This window comes from Vombatus ursinus, unplaced genomic scaffold (assembly GCF_900497805.2).
Source record: "Vombatus ursinus unplaced genomic scaffold, bare-nosed wombat genome assembly UNPS02010284.1, whole genome shotgun sequence".
Taxonomy (NCBI): domain Eukaryota; kingdom Metazoa; phylum Chordata; class Mammalia; order Diprotodontia; family Vombatidae; genus Vombatus; species Vombatus ursinus.
Genome location: NW_020950062.1, coordinates 3,942,535 through 3,966,142, shown reverse-complemented (window position 1 = coordinate 3,966,142; position 23,608 = coordinate 3,942,535). Strand labels below are relative to the sequence as shown.

At 38.7% G+C, this 23,608-nt stretch overlaps 1 protein-coding gene across 1 annotated transcript in view; it reads right to left on the bottom strand.

Annotated features, from left to right (window-relative positions):
• Positions 1 to 9,380: 9,380 nt before the first annotated feature.
• The window catches only part of SNTB1 (syntrophin beta 1), a 303,484-nt gene continuing 289,256 nt past the window's right edge, over positions 9,381 to 23,608 (bottom strand). The window contains exons 5-7 of the mRNA XM_027854065.1: positions 20,139 to 20,335; positions 14,052 to 14,242; positions 9,381 to 10,078 (exon numbers count right to left, since the gene is read on the bottom strand). Coding sequence (XP_027709866.1) covers positions 9,986 to 10,078; positions 14,052 to 14,242; positions 20,139 to 20,335 — 481 coding nt within the window. The 3' untranslated portion in view covers positions 9,381 to 9,985. The remainder of the gene's footprint in view (positions 10,079 to 14,051; positions 14,243 to 20,138; positions 20,336 to 23,608) is intronic.

Genomic DNA, 23,608 nt, shown 5'->3' with positions numbered 1-23,608 from the left:
ATGAAGCACATCTTTGATGTATTCAATAATGCAACATCCAAAAGCACGACTGTAGCAGGTTCATTAGATTTCTTTATAATTTGCTGACTTGAAATTTAATGACTTGTGTTACTTTAAAAACTTAAGTCCCATCCAATTCCTCCTGATAGTTTCTTGTTCTGCCTGCTAGTTTTTGCAGAGTATATGACCATTTTTTACAATTTCAGGACTGCCGATCATTGTTTTTGACACACAGAGTTTAGTGGTATTATTTCCTGACTCCATGGAGTTTTCAGTGTTTAAGGAGGTATTCCTTAGTGGAAAAAAGAGTTATTAATTGGATTCTTTGACAATCAATATTAAAAATCAATATATTCAAAGCCTGGGGGAATTAAAAATCCTAATATCCCAAGCTTTTTATGCATTCTTTTGCTTTCAGAAGTGCTATTTAATTAAATGAAACATTAACAGAACACAGTAACAGTTTAATCCCTTGTCTGTGACAGCTTTGTAACAGTTCATGTCTGATTACCACTAGGAGTGATAAAAACTATCTAGTATGAGGCAGTGAGGTACAATGGAAAAAGTCATGACTCTGGAGTCAGAGGTCCAGAGTTCAAATCTTGCCTCTGATGCTTACTACCTTTGTGACTTTGAAGAAGTTATTTATCCTCCCTGAGCCTCAGTTAGTTCATGTGTACAAAGAAAGGTTGGATTAAATGGTTTCTAAGGTCCCTTTAAGCTCTAAATCTATGATCCCATGATAGTGCCTGAGAGGATGGATATTCCTTCCCTCTCATTATTGGAAAAGAAAGGAGGATTTAAAAGCCTTCTCTCTGCACGTAAAAGTCAAAACCTAAGAATGCCATAAATCCTTGGGAGCTAGTCACAGCCTTTGGTCGTATGGGATTCTTCTCATATTTCCTGGAAAGGGTGGGCCATCTGAATGGGGTTTTGTTGTACAGAGCCTCTTCTGTCCTGTGGAGGTTTGGGGCTGTGCTGTCATTTGTTATAATGGGTCCTGTAGAACCAGAGAGAGGAGTCACTTCCCTTTGATTCACCTTCTACCTTCCAGAAGTCCAGGCTAGTTCCCATCATGGGAAATACAAAGAGGAGAACCCAGGAAAGGGAGATTTCAGAATTAAAAAAATATACCAAAAGACTTTGTGTTGCAAGTCCCTTAGAACTTTCAATGTCTATCTACAGTCTGCCCTCTGGTGGCCATAAGGTGACATTGCAGCTTTCTGGTAACTTAGAGCCCTGCATTGAAAATGAATTTATTAAATTCATTTTGTAGGCTGATTCTTGAAATTAAATAGCCCACAACAAATTATATTCAGGTCTCTACACTTCCCTTTGGGTCTTTTGGGAAAATGGGGGAATGAAAATAAGAGAATGGGAAGGTTAGCGATGAAATCAGGAAGGGACTTCTTTAAAGTCAGCAAAATGATTTTATTGCATTCAAAAGCCTCAGAGTACACCTGGGTGCACAATTTATGCAGAAGCATGCAAATTTTATGCAAATGATGCATGCATGTTTCTTAGATTTAAAAGTCAGTCACACAACCTGGCTTTGAATCATTTATTCACAATATTCCTTTCCCATTCTTTGGCATAACTGCCATGATAAGAGAACCCAACCCTTCATACTTCAGCTCCCACTGTGATGGGCCTGGTCAAAGCAGTAGCATGTGAACATCAAGGGTGTGTGTCAAGGGTGCTGCCCATGCTCCCAATGCTGAGTAATTTCTGTCCTCTCAATATGTCTAGGAAAGAAGTTGTGTAGATGTAGAATTCAAAACTCTGTCACAACTCCTCCATCTTGCCAAGGGGACAGACGTTGGTATATATGCCGCGGTTGCATAAACAGGAAGAGACTTACAGAATGGGAGCAAATGACCTTTTTTGGTTAAAACTCCCTTCTTATGAATGCTAGAGCCCTGAACGAGGTAAAGAAGCTAGGCATTCTTGCGAGCTCCTGTGGCCTTTAGTATTGCCCCCGAATTCCAACAGTGATTATAATAAAATCTCACTAGGCTTATAATGCAAGACAGGGACATCAAGCTAGTTTTAGGGAAAAGTCTGAGTTAGTGAGTGAGGAAGGATGAATGACATAATGGAACACACAAACGGATATGGTGTAAGAACTTGGGTTTAAATCCAGGCTTTCCTATTCAGCTGCTCAATTATTATCTCAGGCATTTTATATAAGCTCCCTTGGCCTCTGTTTCCTCCTCTGTAAAATGAACACACTGAACTAGTTGATTGCTAAGATCCCTTTGATGTCTAACTCCTCCATGTATGTGTATATATATGTACACACATGCATATGTAATATGCATGTTTCTATACACAAAAAGAAATACATTTTTATCTTTAAGTATGTATGATAGTTTTGTTTTTAATAATAGTGATAAATTAAGATATAAATGGGTAATATTAGATCAAATAAGGAAAGTTAATGAAAAAATTGCATTTCACAATAGGCCTTCACTAATACATAATGTGCCATAAACACTAAAGTCCTTTCACACCTAAAAATTCATTGCTGACCTACTAGTTGAAAGCACGTTGAACAGATCTTTAATTTCTTGAGCCCCTGGTTTGAAGAAACTTTGGACTTGAACCCTACTACTTGTAAGTAAGACATCTTAAAAACATTTATTTTTATTATTGAAAAATTTGTATAAATCTGATGTGAGGATAAAGTCTGGTGTATGATAAGAGATTGTTCAGGAGGCCTCGAATTAAGTTGTGACTACCCCTTTCCAATCTTGTGACCTCTGAATTTCAGTTTCTTCCTCAGTAAGAAGTCGGGGTTGATCTAGATGATCTTTAAAACCTCTTCTGACCTAGCCAGAAATTCTCTGATTATGAAGGTACTAGGGCTGAGTTGCCCCCAATTCCAATTCATTCGGGTTTGAAGTAATGAGTGAATATCATATTGAAAATTTTACGTTAGACTTGGTCTTTATATCTTTGGAGGGGAACACCTGCTTGATTGGTCCAAAATGTTATGACCTAAAATTGTTCAAAATGAAGGAAGCGTGGTTTCTTGAAAATAAAGCTTCCTTTAATATTCTGAGGCCCTGCCCTAGCCAAGACCTGAAAACTTTGGTGTAAGGAGGCAGAGAGGAAGAGCTGGGCTTGGGGGGATCAGACTGACCCCCCGCCAATCTTCCCTCCACCTTTAACAGCTGGGTGGAGTACCTCACAGCGAGCCCCATTGCTCTCTGACTCTATGATTAGCTCCTTCCCTTGTGACCTTTTTCTTCCTTTCCACTTTGCATTTTCTTTATCATTTTGGTTGTCTGGGAACGAGTTACTCTTTTTTTTCCTGTGTGAAGAGCCCTGAGCTCTTCTGCTCTAAAAAGGCGTCTTGTGTGTCCAAGGATAAATGACTAAAGAATAAAGGGGACAAATTGTTTGCTCCTGCTGCTTTCCTATTAAAATGATACCAAATTGATTGCATGCCCACCTTGTAACATGACTTAATCACTTTAACAAGCTGTACGTGTATACTTCCTAAGGGAAATCAAATTTCGTTTGATTTGAAGCACCATAGGTGACCTGATAAGTGATTTTGGGGTTCATGTTCAAAGAGTTCTATCATGTAGAGTATTATGAAGTAAGTTTTAGAAATAAAAAAGATTTGCCTGCAATGAAATATTATTTGTTATGAACAAGGCAATGTTTCTTTACTATCACAAGACTAGTTTACATATCAAGTGCCCCTGAATACTTTATCCACCAACACAGAAAATGCTTTTGTTTAAAGAACAGCAATGTGGATGTAATGTTGACACTTAGCTTTGATTGAACCCTTTGTGTGAGATACTTCTTCTTTGTCATCTCAAACCATATAAACACTTACAAATACAAAATATGAGGGGAACAACCATGAAAAAAATTCCTCACATAGTTCTAAAAAAAATTATAAATACTCAGAATAAAGAATCCTTCTGAGATTCTTTATCTTTTAAAAAAAAACACAATGAGAAAGTCTCTTATAGTTTTATTTTCCTCATAAAATTTTTTAATGTTTATGGAAGTCAGTCAAAAGGCATATGGTGGGTGTCAGTAGGTTGTATCACATGACAAATGGAATTATGAGGGAGAAACTGAAAAAAGGATTCCATTAATCAGTCAGTCAGTTATCGTTTATTAAGCACCTACTATGTTCTAGGCACCTTGCTAAGCCCTGGAGATACAAAAAGAAGAAAAGACAATTCTTGCCCTCAAGGAGCTCACAATTTAATGGGGAATGTGTGAGTAATAAAGATCTGTATCAAAGGACAACTCAAAGGATGGCCTCAGTGCCCTATTAGTATCCCTCAGGATGTCTGGAGAAGGCAGGAAAGGCATCCACCATATTAGATGCACCTCCTGTGTAGAACTTATGGGGGCACATGGACAAAGAAGCCTATAGGATGAGCAGCAGGGATGAGTGGTGATCTGCATAGATGGATGGACTGTCCACATGGACGAGATCAAAGATCCATTAGAATATTGAGGATAAAGAAACACTTTTAAGTAAAATAACTCCTTCTGATCTTGTTTTACAATTGATCTGGGTTTGTGTAGAGTGTGTGTGTGTGTGTGTGTGTGTGTATGTGTGTGTGTAGGGGGGGCCCTCTATTCCCCCCTCCCTGCCAGTTTTTTCATCCCCAAACCTATCCACTTAGGTGACTAGGATGGTGAAAGGTTTAGGAATCCTATCACACAAAACTACAAGGTGGCTCTCCCCGCCACTCCTGCCCTTTTGTTGGGAACAATGATTCAAGGACCACTGAGGATTTGACCTGGAGAAGATGACTGGGGATGTGGGTGGGGGGGTAGGAGGGAGAGATGATAACTGTCTCCAAGTGTATGAAAAGCTGTCATTTGGAAGAGAGCTTTTTTTCTTATTCTATTTGGCTTCAGGGAACATAACTAGAAACAATGGTTAGGAATAGGAGAAGGTTACAGGAAGATAGGTTTTGGCTCACTATTAGAATGATTGAAAAATCAGGGTGATAGAGAGGAGAAAGCTCACCTTATCCTAACCCTGACACATACTGGCTGTGGGACACAGTCACTTAAACTCTCAGTGCCCAAGTATAAATTGCAGAGGAGGGGTCAAACTATACTGGTAGAGTAAGTTCTGTACCTTGAGCTCCCGAAAGTGATGGAAATTTCAAGGAAGAAGTAGAATATAGGTTGTTGTCAGAAAAAAAAAAAAAAGAAAACTGTAAAAAAAAAAAAAAGCCAAGCTAGTTTAAGAGGTAGTGAACTCACCATCATTGAAGGTATTCCGGTAAAGGCTAGAAGACTATTTGTTAGAACTATTGAAGAGGGGAAACTTGTATCAGGTGAGTGGAGCTCTTTTAACTCTTCCAGGTCAAATCCTATTACAATAAAAATCTGAATGTTTTCCCCTAATCACAGAAGGTCAGAATTGGAAGGGACCTCATAGGTCCAACCTCCCAACCTATTTCTGCACAGGAATCCCTTTTGCAACATGCACTCCTCACCCTGTGCTGCATGCCTTCCAAGTGGCCCATTCTATTTGGGTAACTCGATCTCTTTTAACCTTCTAACATTTGTTTCTAGTTTTGTTCACTAGGGATTAGGGGAACCAGGCTAGTTCCCCATGACAGCCCTTTGAATACTTGAAGACAGCTGTCATGTCAATCCTAAACCCTAGTCTGTGGATCAACTATTTCAAGCCAAATTTAGTCCAAACCAAATTTTAGTACAAAATAGGAAATACCATTACAATAAAATGCAAGCATAAGAAAAATATTTGCTACCTTGCTTTGAAGGACCATTAAATTCAACAAAATTTCACAATCACAAAAAGTTGATTTTTGACATTCTCTTAGTTCTTTGTAATAGGATTTCTTCTGTAAGATTTAAGTGGTTTTAGGGAAAAGCTATTGGAGGTGGAAATCCTTTGTATTTTCCACTTTACTCCTAAAATTCTTTTGATACCAGGCAATGAATTATCTTGTAGGACAAAAATAATTGAACAGTCTTCAAGCCCATTCAGCCCCCTGCCTTTCTTCGCAAACTGTTGATAAACCTGTCACATTTTGTCCATTGTTGTTGACTTTGCATTGTGTGCTGCATGGCTAGAAAGTAGATAATGAGTATTTATTTAATTCAACTAAGTTCATTAGAAAAATATGTTAATGATACTATGCATATAGGCATAATTGGTTTTTTTTGTTGTTGTTGTTGTTGTTGTGATACATTCAAAAGGTCATTTTCCTTCCTGTCTTCTGGTCACCTCTAGAGGTTACAGTAGAGATATGCAGAAACCAAAGACCAGATGGGTCCTACCCAAGTTCAGAAGAATTATTTTAAGGCCATTCTAAATTATTTGAACTGATATGAATTAAACAGAATAAACAAGCCTCTGACTACATGGAAGCCAGTTTTGGCGCCACTCTGATTTTTCAAAGGGGATCAGAGAAAAAGCCTTCAAGATCTGTATGTCTCCCAAGTTCCTTCTGCACAGTTCATCATTTTAGTTCATTCTGCCATTTGTATCCCTCACAGCCTGTGTTCAACATTTTCTTTCCCTTGGTGGGGCATGAAATGATTTTTCACCCACCTGGCTACAGCAGATTATAAATGGGCAAGTCTTCTATGAAGTGGTGGTCATAATACTGTACACTTTTGTCAGCCTCAACCTATATAACAACAATAACAAAAAATATGGCTTGCAAATGCAACTAGCCCACTGGTTAAAATGGACAGAAGACACTGCCAATTTGACAAAATGCAACTTGGTCAAGATCATTTGTCAAAAAAAGAAAAACAAAACAAAACTCAAAACTAATGGTTTCACTGGCTGACCAGAATCAATCCCTCTCAATCTTCCCCACTAATATAAGCTTAAAGCCTACCTAGGCAGCCTGATGTAATGTATAGAGAGAGGGCTAGCCTTGGAATTCAAGTCATTCTTCTGAAACATACTAGTTAGGTAATAATAATCAATTCACTTAAATGTCTCAGTGTGCCAGACTCTTCCAGGCTTTAAATTACAGCCATAACCCCATGAGTGGATTGTGGGATTGTAGATTTAGAGTTGGAAGGGACTGTTGAAGTCATTTAATCTAACCCCATCATTTTATAGGTAAGGAAAACTCTAGAGAAATTAAGTGACTTGCCGAAGGTCACATAGGCAGGAAATAGCAGAGACAGCACTTGAACTTATCTCCTCTGACTTCAAATCCTACACTTTTCCCATTGAACCATGGAGGGAACTTCCATATTGGGAGTTTCCCCCAACACAGATGAAATCAAAGTCCAAACCAAAAAGTCATTACGATGTATTTCATTCAAAAAGGAAAATATATATGTAAAGATAGATATAGATATCTGCCCAAATATCTGTATAGATACAGGTATCTATCTCTATCTCTATACCCATCTCACCATCTCTATCTAGAGATAGATCTATATCTCTATCTATAACCCTCTATATATAGTTAGAAATATCTGCCTATCTTAGGTAGATAGCTATTTCTTTCTATACATGCACATATATACATACATAAACACATCTTTCTATACATTCCTTTTTGAATGAAACATATTGCAGTAACTCATGACAGGCTTTTTTTTGGGGTGGTCAATCTATGATTTCATCTCTGTTGGAGTAACTTCCATTTATATCTATGTATCCACACACACACACACACACACACACACACACACACACACACACACACTCTGAGCTGGTCCATTTTAACCACTCCGTGACAAGCCCACTTATCATGAGCATTTCTCTGGAGCAATAAATGACCCACGTATACAATTCTCTTAGTAGAAGCTAAGTTACTTGCTAATGACACGTGTTAGTTTGCTTCAGAAAAATCCAATAATTTTATTCAAATATATTTCTTCTAAAATATAAATATTTTAATTAAACTTTTATAAATGCAGAGAAGGTAGTATCATTCTGTTGACCCCACCCAAATATGAATCAGTCCAAAACCTGATAAGTGATGAAGAAAGAATATTTGCAATTACACATCATTTAAATTTTTCTATAAATATATAATAGGATTGTTGCACATTGATTCTGAGTAAGTCACTCATTCTTCATGTACTGAGCACCTTGGATTATGTGCTGTGGCGACTTCAGCTCTTGGCACTAGCATGTTTCCTAAGAAGTTATTTACAATGCACAAGTAAAATTCTCTTATAGAACAACATTCCAGTGATTTTCAGATGTGTAAGGAAATAATGCAGTGCAATTTACAAATCTGTCAAGCCTTTCCTACAGTACATAAGCTCACATTTCAGTCTTTAGCTTTATAGAAATTTCAATCTTTAGCTTTATAGAAATAAAGATCCAAATTTATAAGCACACTTAAGAAAAATCAATCTTCCCTCCCCACCCTCACCTCCATAAGGCTTTCCATATCATTTCATTTCATATCCCTGGCAGCAGAGAGGTTTGAGAGCAGGTGGGCCAATTTTCAAATTTACCTCTTTTAAATTCTTTGCATAGATATGTGCAAAAAACCCTGTGATTCTGAAAAATCAGAGCTCCAATACAGAAAGCTTGTCTAAACAAGCCACAGAGAGAAGAATCTGGTTTAAATGTTGGATAGAGTTGATATAAACCTAAAACACTGAGATTTTGTTTCAGTGAAGTAGGTTTAAATAGCTTCAATTTATCCCTGATTATTTGATGGAATGAAATCAGGCCATTAGCTGCTATCTCTATGATTCTAAAAGGACCCAAAGCACTGGATAGAATTTGGTTTGGGGAAACCTGCAGCACATCCTAATAAGTGACCAGGCCTGCTCTTCCCAGTCACCATGGCATGTAAAGAAGTATTGATTCCATACTCAACACTGACATCAACAGAACTGAACAGGGGTCAAAGAATTTATATGGCCTGGTAGGGTTTCTTCTTTCCTTTTGCATGTTAAAGGTAAAGAGACAGATTTGTGACTTGCTCTCTGACCCAGAAAGTTTGTAGTCAATGCCTGCTGTTGGCTTCCTCCTCATTGGGTTTACTCTGAGAGCAGACCGTGGTATTCACATTGGAGTCCCAGAATTAATCATCTTCCCCCAAGCACTAAGTAACCTATGCAGCTTCCAACTCTACCAATCAGTAGACTGATTTCTATTGAATTTTTTTTCCGACATTCATTAATGGAGAACACTTCAGATTCATTTTCTCACTTCAGAAATATAATCCATCAAAAAAAGAGTATTGTAGTCCTACCATATTTTGGGATAGTGGAGTCAGGATATAGATTCCCAACTCTGCTTCTTCCTACCTGCCTGACCTTGAGGAAGTCACTTTTTCCTTTCTTGACCTCAGTTTTGTCATGTGTAAAATGAGAGAGTTGAATTAGATGGTCTGTAAAGTCCCTTCCTTAAATCTATGAATCTATGATCTTACGAAAGACCAGATTCTATGTGAAAAAAAATTGTTTTCCCCCTCAAAGAAATTAAATTTATTTAGCAGCTGGAAATAGTCTAATTCTAATCCTAGATCATTGCTTTTTTGGAGGGGGAAGGGTGGTAAATGTCCATTCTTCACCTACTTAACCCTTGCTCATTATCAATAAACAAGTTATGTGAAAATAGGTACAACAATGATTCTGAAGTGTGAACACACAGTAATATACTAATTTTTATTGTACAGTATATTTTAAATCATTTCAAATCACTGAACTTTTAAAAGCCCCTTTTGTCAGTATGTACAAGCTGTTTATTGCCCCTGATAAAAAGGACATTTTCCTTGACTAAAGAAACTGGTTCTGAAATTCCAGGTGATGCTTTTTTTCTTAAACACAGCTCCTTTGTGTTTGACTACACTGAAAGCAGTGCCTCAGAGAGTAACCCGGGACTGGTTAACAGAGACAATCAATGTCCTCTGCTCCCCCTGGGGCACTGCTGGTGGCTGGCTAGCACCTAACATGGATTGGTGGATCATACTTCCAGTAAGCAAGGTGGTTCTGCTTCTTCTTGTGGAAACCATTACCCCTCCATTCACGCCACCAACCCAAGCCTTGTAATCTTAGCTGACAAGAAGGAATGAATGATGAACACAATAGGTTTGGGGCAGGAGTGAAGGTCCAATTGCTGAAATAAAAAGAGAGATTTTAAGATGATGATTATTATAGAATAATTGATTTTTCACATGAAGGGGCCTGAAGATGATTATAACTAGGTGAATTATCTTTTTTAAAATTTTGGTTTTTGTTCATAATTTTTATTTTTATGTCATCAAAATTTGTAAATGTATCCCAATCCCACCTAATGAAATTCCTTTGTAACAAAGAATAGAAAAGAGGAAAAAAGAAGCAGTTCAATAAAACAAACTAAGATCTGAGGCTACTATAATAGTATTCCATGCCCATAGCCCCCCACTTCTGCAGAACAGAGGGGGAGGTGTGTTTAGATATATTATATCCACAAAGTTGTTGTAATGTTTTCTCCCAAATTAGAATATAAACTTCTTGAGGGCAAAAAATGTCTTTTTGCCTTTTTTTTGTATCCAGACAATAACATCCCATTAAATTCAGGTGCCGCATGACATTTAGTCATTCCCTAGTCAGTGGGAATCTGCTTTGTGTCTAGTTTTTTGATGCTGCAAAAAGTGCAGCTAAGAATATTTTGGTGGGACTTTCTAACTTTACCAACTTCCTGGGTCTTCTAGCCACCCTATATTACAGGTACCAGTCCTCATACCATCTCTGGCTCTACTGGGATACAGTCAGGTTTCCTCAAACACAAATACTACCTTCTCTTTCCTAACTTCCAAAAAAAGGTAGTATGAAAATCAGTGATGTTGGTGACTGGTTGCTGCTATATGTTTTGGGTTTGGAAATTGTGTTTAAACAGCAATCTTATTGGAAAAAAATATGTGATGGGAAGGGAGAGAAGTCCCTCTTTCTTCTACCCCCCTCCTCAACTCCTTGGCTTTGTCGCCAACCTGGTTTCATATGGATTGATATTGTCCAAGATGCAAGAGTGGGGAGGTCATAACAGACTGAGGGGCTGTATTGGCTAAGCCAGCATTGATAGACTCTGACAGACTTTGGAAATAAACAACGTAACATGCCCCCACCCTCAATATGCCTAGCAATATGCCTAGCAGTGGAACCTCTAGGTCAAAGAGTATGGACATTCTAATCTCTTGCTTGGCACAATTTCAAATTGTTTTCTAGAATGGTTGCACTCACCACAGCTGTCCCAACAATATATTAATATGCCTGTTTTCCACAGCCCATCCTGATTGACTACTCTTATGTTTGATCATCTTGATCAATTTGCTGGGTGGGAAGTAAAATCTCAGAGTTATTTTGATGTGCATTCCTCTTATTACTAGTGATATGAAACAATCTTTCATGTGGTTGTTAATGACCTGCAGTTCATCTGATAATCATTTGCTTATATCCTCTGGCCACTTATCCAGTGGGTGGTGGCACTTGGAGACATATATGTGTTCATTTTCTATATTAGGCAAATTATCTTTAAAAGACATTTGTCTTCCATTCCGCATGGCATTATGAAAAGAATATTGGAACTAGATTCAGAAACTTGGGGTCAAATCCCAGTTCTTGTATTTGTTCTGTGACCTTGGACAAATCACTTCCTCACTCTGGGCCTCAGTTTCCTCATCTGTAAAATAAGGGCATTGGATTAGATGATCTCCAGGGTATCTTCTGGTTCTAAAACCCAAACTTCTAAGAGAGAAAGAGATAGTTCTTTGAGTATATTCATTACTATGCATCTTATAATTCCATTTTCATAAAAAGGATTTACATGAATTAGAAACCTAACAAATAAAGTCCCTTCCTGAATGTCCATAGTAGCTGTATATAACACTCTAATCATTTTAGTCCTTTATTGTATTTATCACTTCATTACATATTATATTTTACTTTCTTTCATTAGTGCCTGTGCATTCATTATCTTTCTAACTAGACTATAAACTAGGACATGGGAAGAAAGAGAGAGAGAAAGAAAGAAAGAAAGAGAAAGAGAAAGAAAGAAGAAAGGAAGGAAGAAAGAAAGAGGAAGAGAAGGAAAGAGAGAAAAAGAAAGTAGAAGAGAAGGAAAGAGAGAAAGAAATAAAAAGAAAGAAAGAAAGAAAGGCAATCCAATAAAGTACTATGAAACCATATTGGATGCTAGAAAAAATGGCTAGTTCAGAACCTTGCACAAGGGTTCAATGTAGATCATGTGGTAGTCAGACAGTATGACTTCCTACAGTATTCTATAGATTGGATAATCCATGTTTTATTTGGCATCATCTCTTGAGTGAAAGTTCCTAAGTTTCTTATGGTGTTTTTACCAGCACCATTATTTCGGAATATAAAAAGAAAGCTACACATGGTCCCTGGAAATGCTAAGATAACCCAGAAGGACCAAGGGATGAAGGAGAATTATCCTAGGCAGAGTCAGGCACCATGTTGAAATTATTGGCTTTCATGTTATTTGAGGATTTCATGTTGATTTCAGTTGTTCTTAATTATACATTATTAAGAACAGATTCAGGGAATCACAGAATTTCGGTGTTAGGATGTTTTTTGAATTCAAGAAAACCTGGGTTCAAATTTCATTAGATTCTTATTAACTGTGTGACTTCAAGCAACTTAACTTTTCAGTGCCTCAATTTCCTTGTAAGCAAAATGAAGATGTTGGACTTGATGGCCTATATGATTCCTTCAAGCTCTAACTCGAGTGGCCTATGATTCTAAAATGTGCCTCCAGTAACTCCCCTCTTCCCCTCCCCATCCCTGATCTTGGCTTTGCCCTCTGAGACCAAACAGAATAGGTCTAATCCACTTTCCAAATGACAGCCTTTCAAATACTTGAAGACGGTTATGATATCCCCCAAGTCTTCTCTTCTTTAGGCTAAACATCTCCAGTTCCCTAAGCCTATTTCCTATGGTGTACCCAAAAAAGCAATTCTTGATAAAACTCCCTACAAGTGGTCATTAAACCTAAGACTGAGGACCTTCAGGGAGAGCAGATACACTGACTCCCAAAGCAGCTGCTTTGGGATAGTTCGAATGGTTAAGAATTTTGTTTTTTAGTGTCAAGTCTAAATTTGCTCTATACAATTTCTGTTTTTCCTGGTTCTGCTTTCTGGGGCCAAGCAAAACCAGTTTAATCCCTCTTTTGTGGCACAGCCATAGAAGAAAGTTATCACCTCTCCCAAGTCCAGGCTGCACATCCCCAGTTATTTCAGGCAATCCTCACATGGCAAAAAGTTAGGGCCATTTTCCATAATGGTTGCCCTCCTCCAAGGGTTGATATCCAAGTTACCAATATCCTTACTAAATAGTGGTAGCCAGGACCCAATTCAGTCTCCAAATGTGGCTTGACTGGGATGGAGAACAATGGGACACTGAACAGGGATTGGGGGTGGGAGGTAGGATGTTTTGACAAATTTAGTCGCTACCTCCAACACCATTTTCACTAAACCATGACTGAAAGACACTAAGGAGGTATCTTTAAACAAATGGGTGATCTTTAGTTGCTAAAACAAACATAAATATGATCTTAATTCATTAATTTGTTCAAATTTCCACCTAATTTGGAACCCACCCCAACACAAACCTTAGAGGTCATATTTAGTCGAAACTTGCACTGACTTTATAAGGAATTCTTTCATTTGCCTCAAATTTTTCTGAAGCCTCTCAGCCAAAGTGAAAGATATATGTGTGTTTCTAGATAGGTATAGGAACATAACCAGGAGGGACACTCCTCCCCCTCCCATAGGTTTCCAATAAATACCTAGCATTTATATAATGTTTTAAGGGTTGCAAAGCACTTCACATATACTATCTCATTAGCCTCACAACAACCCTGGGAGGTAGATGCTATTGTTATCCCCACTTTACAAATGAGGAAACTGAGGCTGACAGAGATTAAGTGACTTGCCCAGGGTCATACAGTTAGTTAAGTGTCTGAGGAAGAATTTGAACTCCAGACTTCATAACTCCAAGTCCATTCCTCTATCTACTGTGCCACCTAGTTGCCTCAAAGACTATAAATGATAACCAAGTGAATCAATGACCATATTGGTGCTGAGTACACTTACAATCTCTCCGTCCTTTCCTCCAAAGTCTAAATAAAGCATCCTGATCCCATCGTCTGAAGACATTTTGAGCTTTTCATAGGGAGCCTGAATGATTGTCTTGGGGAAGGCACCCTCCTGTGGCTCAGTGGTGATGGAGAATCCATGCTCATAATGTATGGTCAGACGGCACTCCTGGTTTTTGTATGTGCATGCTGGAAGACAAGGGAGGAAATAAAATTATAATCCAAATGAAGGCAATACGCTTTATCAGGCATTTGTTATTTCACATTTCCTCTGTCACTGGTGTCATCCATGGATTTCATGCCCAACATTAAAAAAACTAAAAAGCCAAAGGATATTAGAAATAGAGTACCTTGGAGAATATCAAGGTATTCAGAAAAACTGTGTACATGGAATTAAAATGCCTAAGGTTGAATTTGGGCTCTCCTACTTACTACTCACATGACCATGGCTGAGTCAACTTCTCCTCCCCAGGTCTCAGTTCCTTCATTTCTAAAATGAGAGGGTTGGACCAGTGATTTAGACTCTAAAGTCCCTTCCAGCTTTCAATCCTAGAATCTCAGATTTGGAAAGGATGTCATTCCGCATATACCTGAAAAAGAAATCCCTACCACAACACCTCTTTGCTTGCACAAGTCTTTGCTTGAAGGTCTCCAACAAAGAGGAAGCTACCGGTCTACAAGGCAGCTCATCCCACTTTTGGAGAATTCTAATAATCATGAGATTTTTCTTTATATCAAGCCTCAATTTTCCTCTTTGCAGCTTCCACCCAGTGGTCTTGGTTTTGTGATCTGGGGTCAAACTGAACCAGCTTAATCATCTCTCTGTTCCATGTGAAAACCCTTCAAAATACTTGAAAACCACCATTATGTCTCCCCAGCTCCAGTTCCCTCAAGTGAGCCTGGGATCTAATCCAACTCCACATTTTACAGATGAGAAAACTGAGGCCTGGAGAGGTGAAATAACTTCCCCAAAGTAATAAAACTACTAAATGTTAGAGATGAAAGTTCAACTACTGATAATTGTGAACATTACATAGGACCTTAGGATTCCAAAGAGTATTGAAGCCAAGTGTTCTGACGCCCGGTCCCATAATCTTTCTATTATAATATGCTGACTCAAATAGGACTGAAAGATCTTCTCTTTGGATAGAATTTTCTTTTCTTATTTTTTTGAGATGGACAAAAATCATACAGAAAGAGAAGATTTAGAAGTGGCACTGGTAGATAAAGTCCCAAAACTGATAAGTTTACAGATAAGGGAACTTTTTTTTCAGTTTGCTATGGGTAGTGGAAGAACTACATTGGAGAGAATATTATAAACATATCCTAGCTGCACTTACTAAAATCTATCTATGTTATAGCTCTAGTGTGAAAATCTGCTCAAATGGCCTTTTGGGCCATAGCCAAACTCAGAGGTAATTTGACATTTGCAACACTATCAACCTTTCTTGAAAGGTTCTCTCACAAACAAACATTAGGAAAACTTTTTTTTTAATACCTTGAAAATCTGAACAGAATAATGACAATATTTTTCACTGACAAGGTACTCTAAGGCTGTAAGACATTTCACCTGTATTATCTCATCTTATGGTGTAGTGGGTAGAGCAATTGACTTAAAGTTGGAAAAACCAGGGTTTCATATCCATCTTAGATATTTACTAGCTGTGTGACCTTGGATGAGTCACTTAACCTCTGTCTGCCTCAGTTTCCTTATCTGCAAAATAAGAATAAAAATAGCACCTACCTCCTAGAGTTGCTGTGAGGATCAAATGGGATAATGCTGAGAAAGCAGTTTACAAACCTTAAAGTGATAGAAACATATAGGAAGCAGAAAGTTTAAGTATTATCTCCATTTTGCAGATTAGGAAACAAGCTCAGAGAGGTCAAGTCACTTGCTTAGGGTCACACAGCTAGTAAATGGTGGAGCCAGTATTCTCAATATATCTGTTCCAACTCCATATTAAGTATTCCAACCAGAGTACCCTGCTGCCTCCAAGTGACTAGCAGGAGTCTGTATCTTCTCCAATAGATGGAAATAGAATTATCTCTGAACATGGATGGGGGAAGTGACTCAAAAATGATCTAATGATCAATATTTTAAATAATTTATTAAAAAACAAATCAACCATAGTGCATATTTTTCATTGATTCATTCTACCTGATAATCTCAGATACAGAAAACAAAACAAAACTATAGCTGTAGGCAGTGAATGGTCAGTTGCACACCCTTCTGTTGTATATGGGATGTTTCTTTGGAACAATAGAAAGCTCAGGGCAAGCTTTCATAGGGTCACCCAATGTCGCTGAAACAACACCTCTCTCCCCCACCTCACTCTCCCTTTCTAATGATTTTGTGCTGGCAAAAGGGAATAAAAGCTTTGGCCACGTGACTCAGAAGTGGGTGATGGCATCTCAAATGGCTCTTGGATGAGCTGGTCAATTTTTAAAAATCTAGATGCTTGGAAAAGAACATGAAGTATATGATGTGATCTTTGCTTTGCAAACCAGCCTGTTGAACAAATACTATCTGTTAGGCAGAGTGGCATAGTAGCTAAGGAATCCAGCCTTGGGGTCAGAAAGAACCAGTTCAAAACTGTCCTCAGGCACTTACTAGCTGTGTGACCCTGGACAAGTTGCTTAACTGCTATCTGCCTCGGTGTTCTCAACTGTAAAATGTGGATAATAACAGCACCTACTTCAAACAGTTGTTGTGAAGATCAAATGAGATAATATTTGTAAAGTGCTAAGCACAGTTCCTGGCACATAGTAGGTGCTTAAATTCTTCTTTCCTTCCTTCCTTCCTTCTTCACAAGAATAAGTGTGGTATAGTAGATAAGCAGGCCAGCCATGGAGTCAGGAAGACCTGGGTCCAAGGGTTGTCCCTGAAAAATACTGGCTGTGATAATGGGTACATCACCACTCAGCGCTCCAGAGGGCTCTCCAGACTTACAAATGAGTTGTTAATAGTTATCACTGGGAAGAATTTCTTATACTAGGAGTTCTTACCACCAATCACATCACAGATCCAGAACAGACCTGCCCAACTTCATAGCCTTTAAGGAAGTGACCTTGGAGGCCAATTTACAGATTAGGAAACTGAAGCCCTGGGAAGCGTCAATGCTAGTGTCAGAGACCAAATTTGAACCCACATCCTCTCACTCCAAAGTCGGTGCTCTTTCCTTGCTCATTCCATTGCTATAATGAAAAGCACTATGTAAACCTGCAATTGCTATAAATACACCAACTTCTCCTTATTAACTGAAAAGCAAATTACTTTAGATCTTGATCTCCAACTGACAAGAGTTCTAAGATAACAACAGGGTTATTCTTCCTACCTGTGACATTCAAAATTGTGTTTGGGGAGGAGAGGAAAGATTTTTCAGAAGTTGTTGAGGGCAAACTAAATAGAGCCCCATTAGGCATCTTCATCTCCTTCTATTTGCCGTGACACTTCTGGTAGCTAAGAGAGTCTGGGCTTCTCTGATGAAATACAATTTCCTGATACTTAAGATTCAGGTGGCATAAGCTTCCACCAGCTCGCACTTTGAAATCTCTGGGGGGGGTGTGTGTGTGTGTGTGTGTGTGTGTGTGTGTGTGTGTGTGTGTGTGTGTGTGTGTGTGTGTGTATACGTGCCCTGGCACAAAATAGCATCACAAATGAAAAGCTGAAAGGAGAATCCCAAAAGGTTTTCAACAGAGATGGTAAATAATGTTTTGTTGTTGTTTTTTAGGGGATGGGGTAAGGGGGTGAAGAGTGCTAATTAGTTTCTTGGTAATTACAAAAAAATCCACTAATTTTTGGTCCCAACAATGTAGTAGCCGAAATTCTGCAAAGCAGCTAATTTCACCTTTGTTTGCAAAGACTATGGAAACATGGAGGGAAGAATTTTAACTTTAAATAAGAGATTCTGGGGAGGGACTCCGCATTTTTAAGGGGTGGGTGTAGAAATTGATCTTTGGTGAGAAAACATCATCCAGATTCATCCTAACCTTTGTTGGAGGCCTATCTTGTTCCCTTCCTTTTCTTCTTTTTTTTTTTTTCAGGGCAGTTGGAGTTAAGTGACTTGCCCAGGGTCACAGAGCTAGTAAGTGTCAAGTGTCTGGTCTGATACTGGATTTGAACTCAGGTCCTCCTGAATCCAGGGCCGGTGCTATTATCCACTGAGCCACCTAGCTGCCCCTCTCTTCCTTCTTTTGAAACAGGTTATCAGAGTCTTCCTTTTGCATGTTTCCTTCTCTGAAGGACCCTGTTCTTAGGGGGCTGTTATGCTGGAAAATAGGTGATAAACTAATTTAAACTAAAGTGTCAATGGTCAATGGTCAAAGTGTCATAAAATTTTAAAGATGGAAGAAACCTGCCTTGGGAACCAGTTTGTCTATTAAATTCACAGTATCAGAGTCTTAGAGATGGAAGGAACCTTAGAGGTCACTTACTTGAAGCCCTTAATTTGACAGAACCTTCAAAGAGGGTGATTTGCTCAAGATCAAACATGGTAGCAGAGTCAGAATTTGAACCCAGGTCTTCTGATTCCAAATACAGTACCCTTTCCATTATATCAAGCCACTTTGATTCAGACCAAGTCAACGAATATTTATTAAGCAACTAGTAAGTGCTAGGGGCAGCTAGGTGGCACAGTGGATAGAGTGCTGGGCCTAGAATCAGAAAAACTCATCTTTCTGAGTTCAAATCTGGCCGTAGACACTTCTTAGCTGTATGACCCTAGGCAAGTCACTTGATCCTGTTTGCCTCAGTTTCCTCAACCATAAAATGAACTGGAGAAGGAGATAGAAAACCCACTCTAGTATCTCTGCAAAAAGAACCCTACGAAGAGTCGGACATGACTGAAAAATGACTGAACAACAAAGTGCTAGAGCTCTAACACTGCCATTTTCTAGGTGAGGAAACTGAGCCCTAGAAAGGTGAACTGAATTCAAGTGTTGTCAATTAATTAATTAATTAAGTGCTCAATTAATAGGATCAGAGATTTAGAGAGGGAAGGAACCTTAGAAGAAAGGAATGAAGGAAGGAAAAAAGCATTTGTTAAACACAATGTACTAGGCACTATGCTAAATGCTTCATAAATATTATCTCATGATCCTCACAACAACCCTGTGAAGTATGTTCTAGCATTATCTTCATTTTACAGTTGAAGAAATTGAGATAAAGTGACTTACCTAAGGTCACACAGCTAGTAAATGTCTGAAACTGGACTTGAACTCAGGTCTTCCTGATTCCAGGCCCGGCACTCTATCCACTGTGCCACCTTACAGGCCCTTTAATCCAAAGTCCTTATTTTAAAGGTAAAGACCTTTTGAAGAAGTTAAATGACTTGACCAAGGTCCAACATGTAATAAGTAGCAGAGTCAGGATTTGAACTCAGACCCTCTTGATTTCAAACTGCCTTGATTCCTAGGCACTAAGTAGAAGAGCCCAGATTTGGACCCAGGTCCTCTGACTGTAAACATGGCACTCTTTCCACCATACTAACGTAAGCTCTTGGGAGATGCTAGCTATCTGATGAGGTTATTTGAGTTGCCCGGGACTACATGTAAGTGTAGGAGGTAAAGATTTGAATTCAGGTCTTCCTGACTCATAATGTCCAACACTCTACCCATTATATGATACCTCTTTTATTTTTCTACCCTAGTGATTAAACCCATGAGCTACACTTCTTGGGGGTATTTATGCTTTAGCAGGAAAAATCAAAAGGTAATGTATGGTAAAGTCAGGGTAAAGTATTGGACAGAAAGATGGGCTCAGAGTCAGAAAGACCTGAGTTTAAATCCTACCTTTGACAAATGGTGCCTGTATTACCCTGGGCAAGTAACTTAACCTCTCAGTGATCCATTTATGTTGCAGAGGGGGTTTTGATCTATTTTGATAAAGGAAGTCCCCTTCTCAGGACATCAGTTCCCTAGACCAGTGGAAAACATAGATCTAGTAAAAATAATAATAATAATAATTCTAAAATGAGAGATTTGGTCACCTCAATGGGCCAGAGCAGGAAGCTGTTTGGGGACAGGGTGGCATTCCAGGACTCTTCTCGATTACCCTACCCAGAGGGCCCTGGTCGGCATTACTCACAGGTGGTGATTTCAGTTATGAGTTCCGCTGAGTTGTGGCAGCCCTGGACAATGCTTCTCGTCCACTGGGAGAGGTCCCTGCTGGTCTCAGCTCGGAAGAGATGGGTTTCAATTCCTTGCCTGGTACCGGTCCGAGTCGCAAAGGACAGGTCCGCTCCTGCCTGTAGCGATCCTTTTCCGGGACCTGAATGGACCAACCTGAATTTGGGAAAAAGAAAAAAAAAATAAAAAAGATAGAAAAATACCCACTTTTCGTGCAACATTCCAGAGCTATTCTGAATCAAGAAAGAAAAGCTGCTTTATATTTTAGCTGAGGGGGCAAATGAAAGAACAAATGACATATGTCTACATAAATAATATACTTGGGAGATAAGACCAACTTTACAGTCCAGGTTTTTCCTGAAAGAGAGAAACTTTAGAATCATGGGAGCTTAGAGGTATCTGGATGGCTCAGTGGATAGTGCACTGGGCCTAGAGTCAGGAAGCCCTGAGTTCAAACTGACCTCAGACACTTAATAGCTATGTTACTCTTGGCAAGTTACTTAACCCCAGTTTGCCTCAGTTTCCTCAACTGTAAAATGGAGATAATAATGGCATCTACCTCCCAGGGTTGTTGTGAGCATCAAATGAGATAATATTTATAAAGTACTTGGCACAGGGCCTGGCATACAGTAGGTGGTTAATAAGAGCTCTTTCCCTTCCCTTCCATCAGAATTCCAAACTGAAAATAACCTTAGAAGTCACTTAATTTAACTTTCACCAAACAGTAGAATCTCTGCCACCTCCACCCCCCACAACAAATATTCATCAAGTCTCTTGTTGAATATTTTCATCAGTGGGGAGCTCGCTACCTCACAAGTAAGCCCATTTCATGGTTATGCATCTCTAATTGTTAGAAACTTCTTTTATACACAAATCTGAAATAAAAATAATCACATTTCTATAATATTTTATAGTTTACGAAGTTTATAAAGCATCTTTTTTTTTTTACAATAACCCTGTGAGGGTTGTCATGAAAGTATTATCACAGTCCTATTTTATAGAGGAGGAAACATTAATTGACTATCCCATGATCAACAGATTATAAATGGCAGAGATAGAATTTGAATCCTGGTCTCGTGACTTTAATTTCAGTTAATTTCAGTTCCTTCCATCATGTCTGATTTCCACCCTCTGGGAACAGGCTAATTGGTTTTCCCTGAGACAGTCCTTCAAATATTTGGAGAGAGCTATTGAATATTATTTACACATTCCTCTGTCTAGATACCTTGGTCCAACTACCTGGATTCAATTTATTATGTAGGTGAATATCTTTCTTCCCTGGTTCCCTAAGAAGTCTGTATTCTCTTTGTTTGTTTTTTTTTCCTTAGGCAATCAGGGTTAAGTGACTTGCCCAGGGTCACACAGCTAGTGTCTGAGGCTAGATTTGAAACACATCTTTTTGTGATATAAGATTACAAAGTAAGAGCTTCAGAATAAAATTTTGGCAATGAAAAGAAAAAGTCTATATCTCTTTGTGGTTACACCTACTACTACTTTCAGTTAAAAAAAATAACAAATAATAATAATAACAATAATAACAATACTATTACTACTAATAATAAACTAACACTTATATAACTCCTACTAAATGACCAGCACTGTGCATTGGGACTGCAGGGCATAAAGCACTGGACCTAGAGTCAGGAAGACCTGAGTTCAAACTGATTCAGACACTTAATAGCTATGTTACTCTCAGCAAGTTACTTAACTCATTTGCCTCAGTTTCCTCAACTGTAAAATGGGGATAATAACAGCACCTTACCTTCCAGGGTTGTTGTGAGAGTCAAATGAAATTACATTTGTAGAACACTTAGCATAGTGCTTTATAAACTTTGCAATATAGTTTTTATACTTTACAATATATTTTCATACTTTATGATATACATACTTTACAAATATTATCTCACCTGATCCTGACTACAACCCTTTGAAGCAGGTGCCATTATTACCGCCATTGAATTGAAGAAACTGGGACAAACAGATTAAGTGACTTGCCCAGGGTCATACAGCTAGAACTGTCCAAGGCCATATTTCAACTGAGGTCTTTCTTACTCCAGACACAGCCTGCTCTATCCACTCCAGCAGGTCAAACTGAGTTACTCACTATCCCTGAGCCTCCCAGCCCTGATCCTAATTCCCCATCCATATTAGTGTGTGGAGGAGGACTGAGAAGAGAATCCTGTAGACAGGGTCTAAAGTCTCCTGATGTCAAAGCTGAGCAAAGCTGATGGGGTGGCCTATTACATCATTCCTGTGGGTTCCATGTCCCCAGGCATGTCCATCTATAAAGTTCATCAGGTATTTCTAGCTCATCTCTTTCTCTTGCAAACCTAAATGTAAAATAATACTTTATATGTGATAAGTTAAAAATCCTGTTTTTAAGTGATAATTTGGTTCTATAACTTTAAAAATTATTTTGTGTCCAACACATACACACACACACACACACACACACACACACACACACACACACACACCCCAAAGTGTGTGAAGGAAAATGTCTATTGTAATTGGGGAAGAGATGATAGTGGATTTCAACACAGGAGGTTGTCTGACTTCCTTGTGCCAAGAATAAAGCCAGAGCCAGGAGCTGAGGGAGAAGGTGCCAGGAATTTTAAGGCCAAGTTAAAGTTAGAAGAATGTAAAGAAAAGAGGACTTTCTCTAAAGCTGTAGGCATTTTAAAGGTCAATATTAGGAATGATTCAGCAATATTTATGAAAAAGATACTTGTATGTATCAGAAATGTTGTATTTGAGACTCCCAGGGAACTTTGAGCTGGAAAGGCCCTTAACAGTCCTCCAGCAAGACAATTCACCTGATTCTCAGTCTTCAAACCTGGAAAATGAAAACACTGGACTAGACAACCCTTTGTTCCTTCTAAGCTTTAAATCTACATTTTTCTAATCTAGGAGCTCTTATTCCAGGGTCCACAAACTCCCAAGGTATCTATGAATAGCTTGCAAGGGCATCTATGAATTTAGGTGGAAAAAACTCCAACAAATTAGATCTTTATTTTCACTAACATCTAACTAGTATTTAGCATTTCCTTCAATTTTAAACAAACAAAAACAACAACAACAAAAAACAACCCAACATTATTCTGAGAAGGGGTCTGTAGGTTTCACCAGACTGACAAAGGAATCTGTGAGACACAAAAAGGTAAGATGTCTTGCTCTAATCCTATAAGGCCAGAGAGAGTCAACGATTTACCCAAGCTCCCCGGGGGTAGTGGCAGAGATTGTTGGAGAACAGAGTTCTGTGGGTTCAGGGAAAGGTGAGGTTGGATCCCATGGTATGACATTTTATAGGGAAAGTCAGCCCAGGAGGCATGAGAAACTCTCAAGAATGAAATTCTGAAAACACAAAACAATTCCAATGAGGAGAAGAAGGGGAAATTGACTAAAATGAGTAATGTGGATGCACAGGGA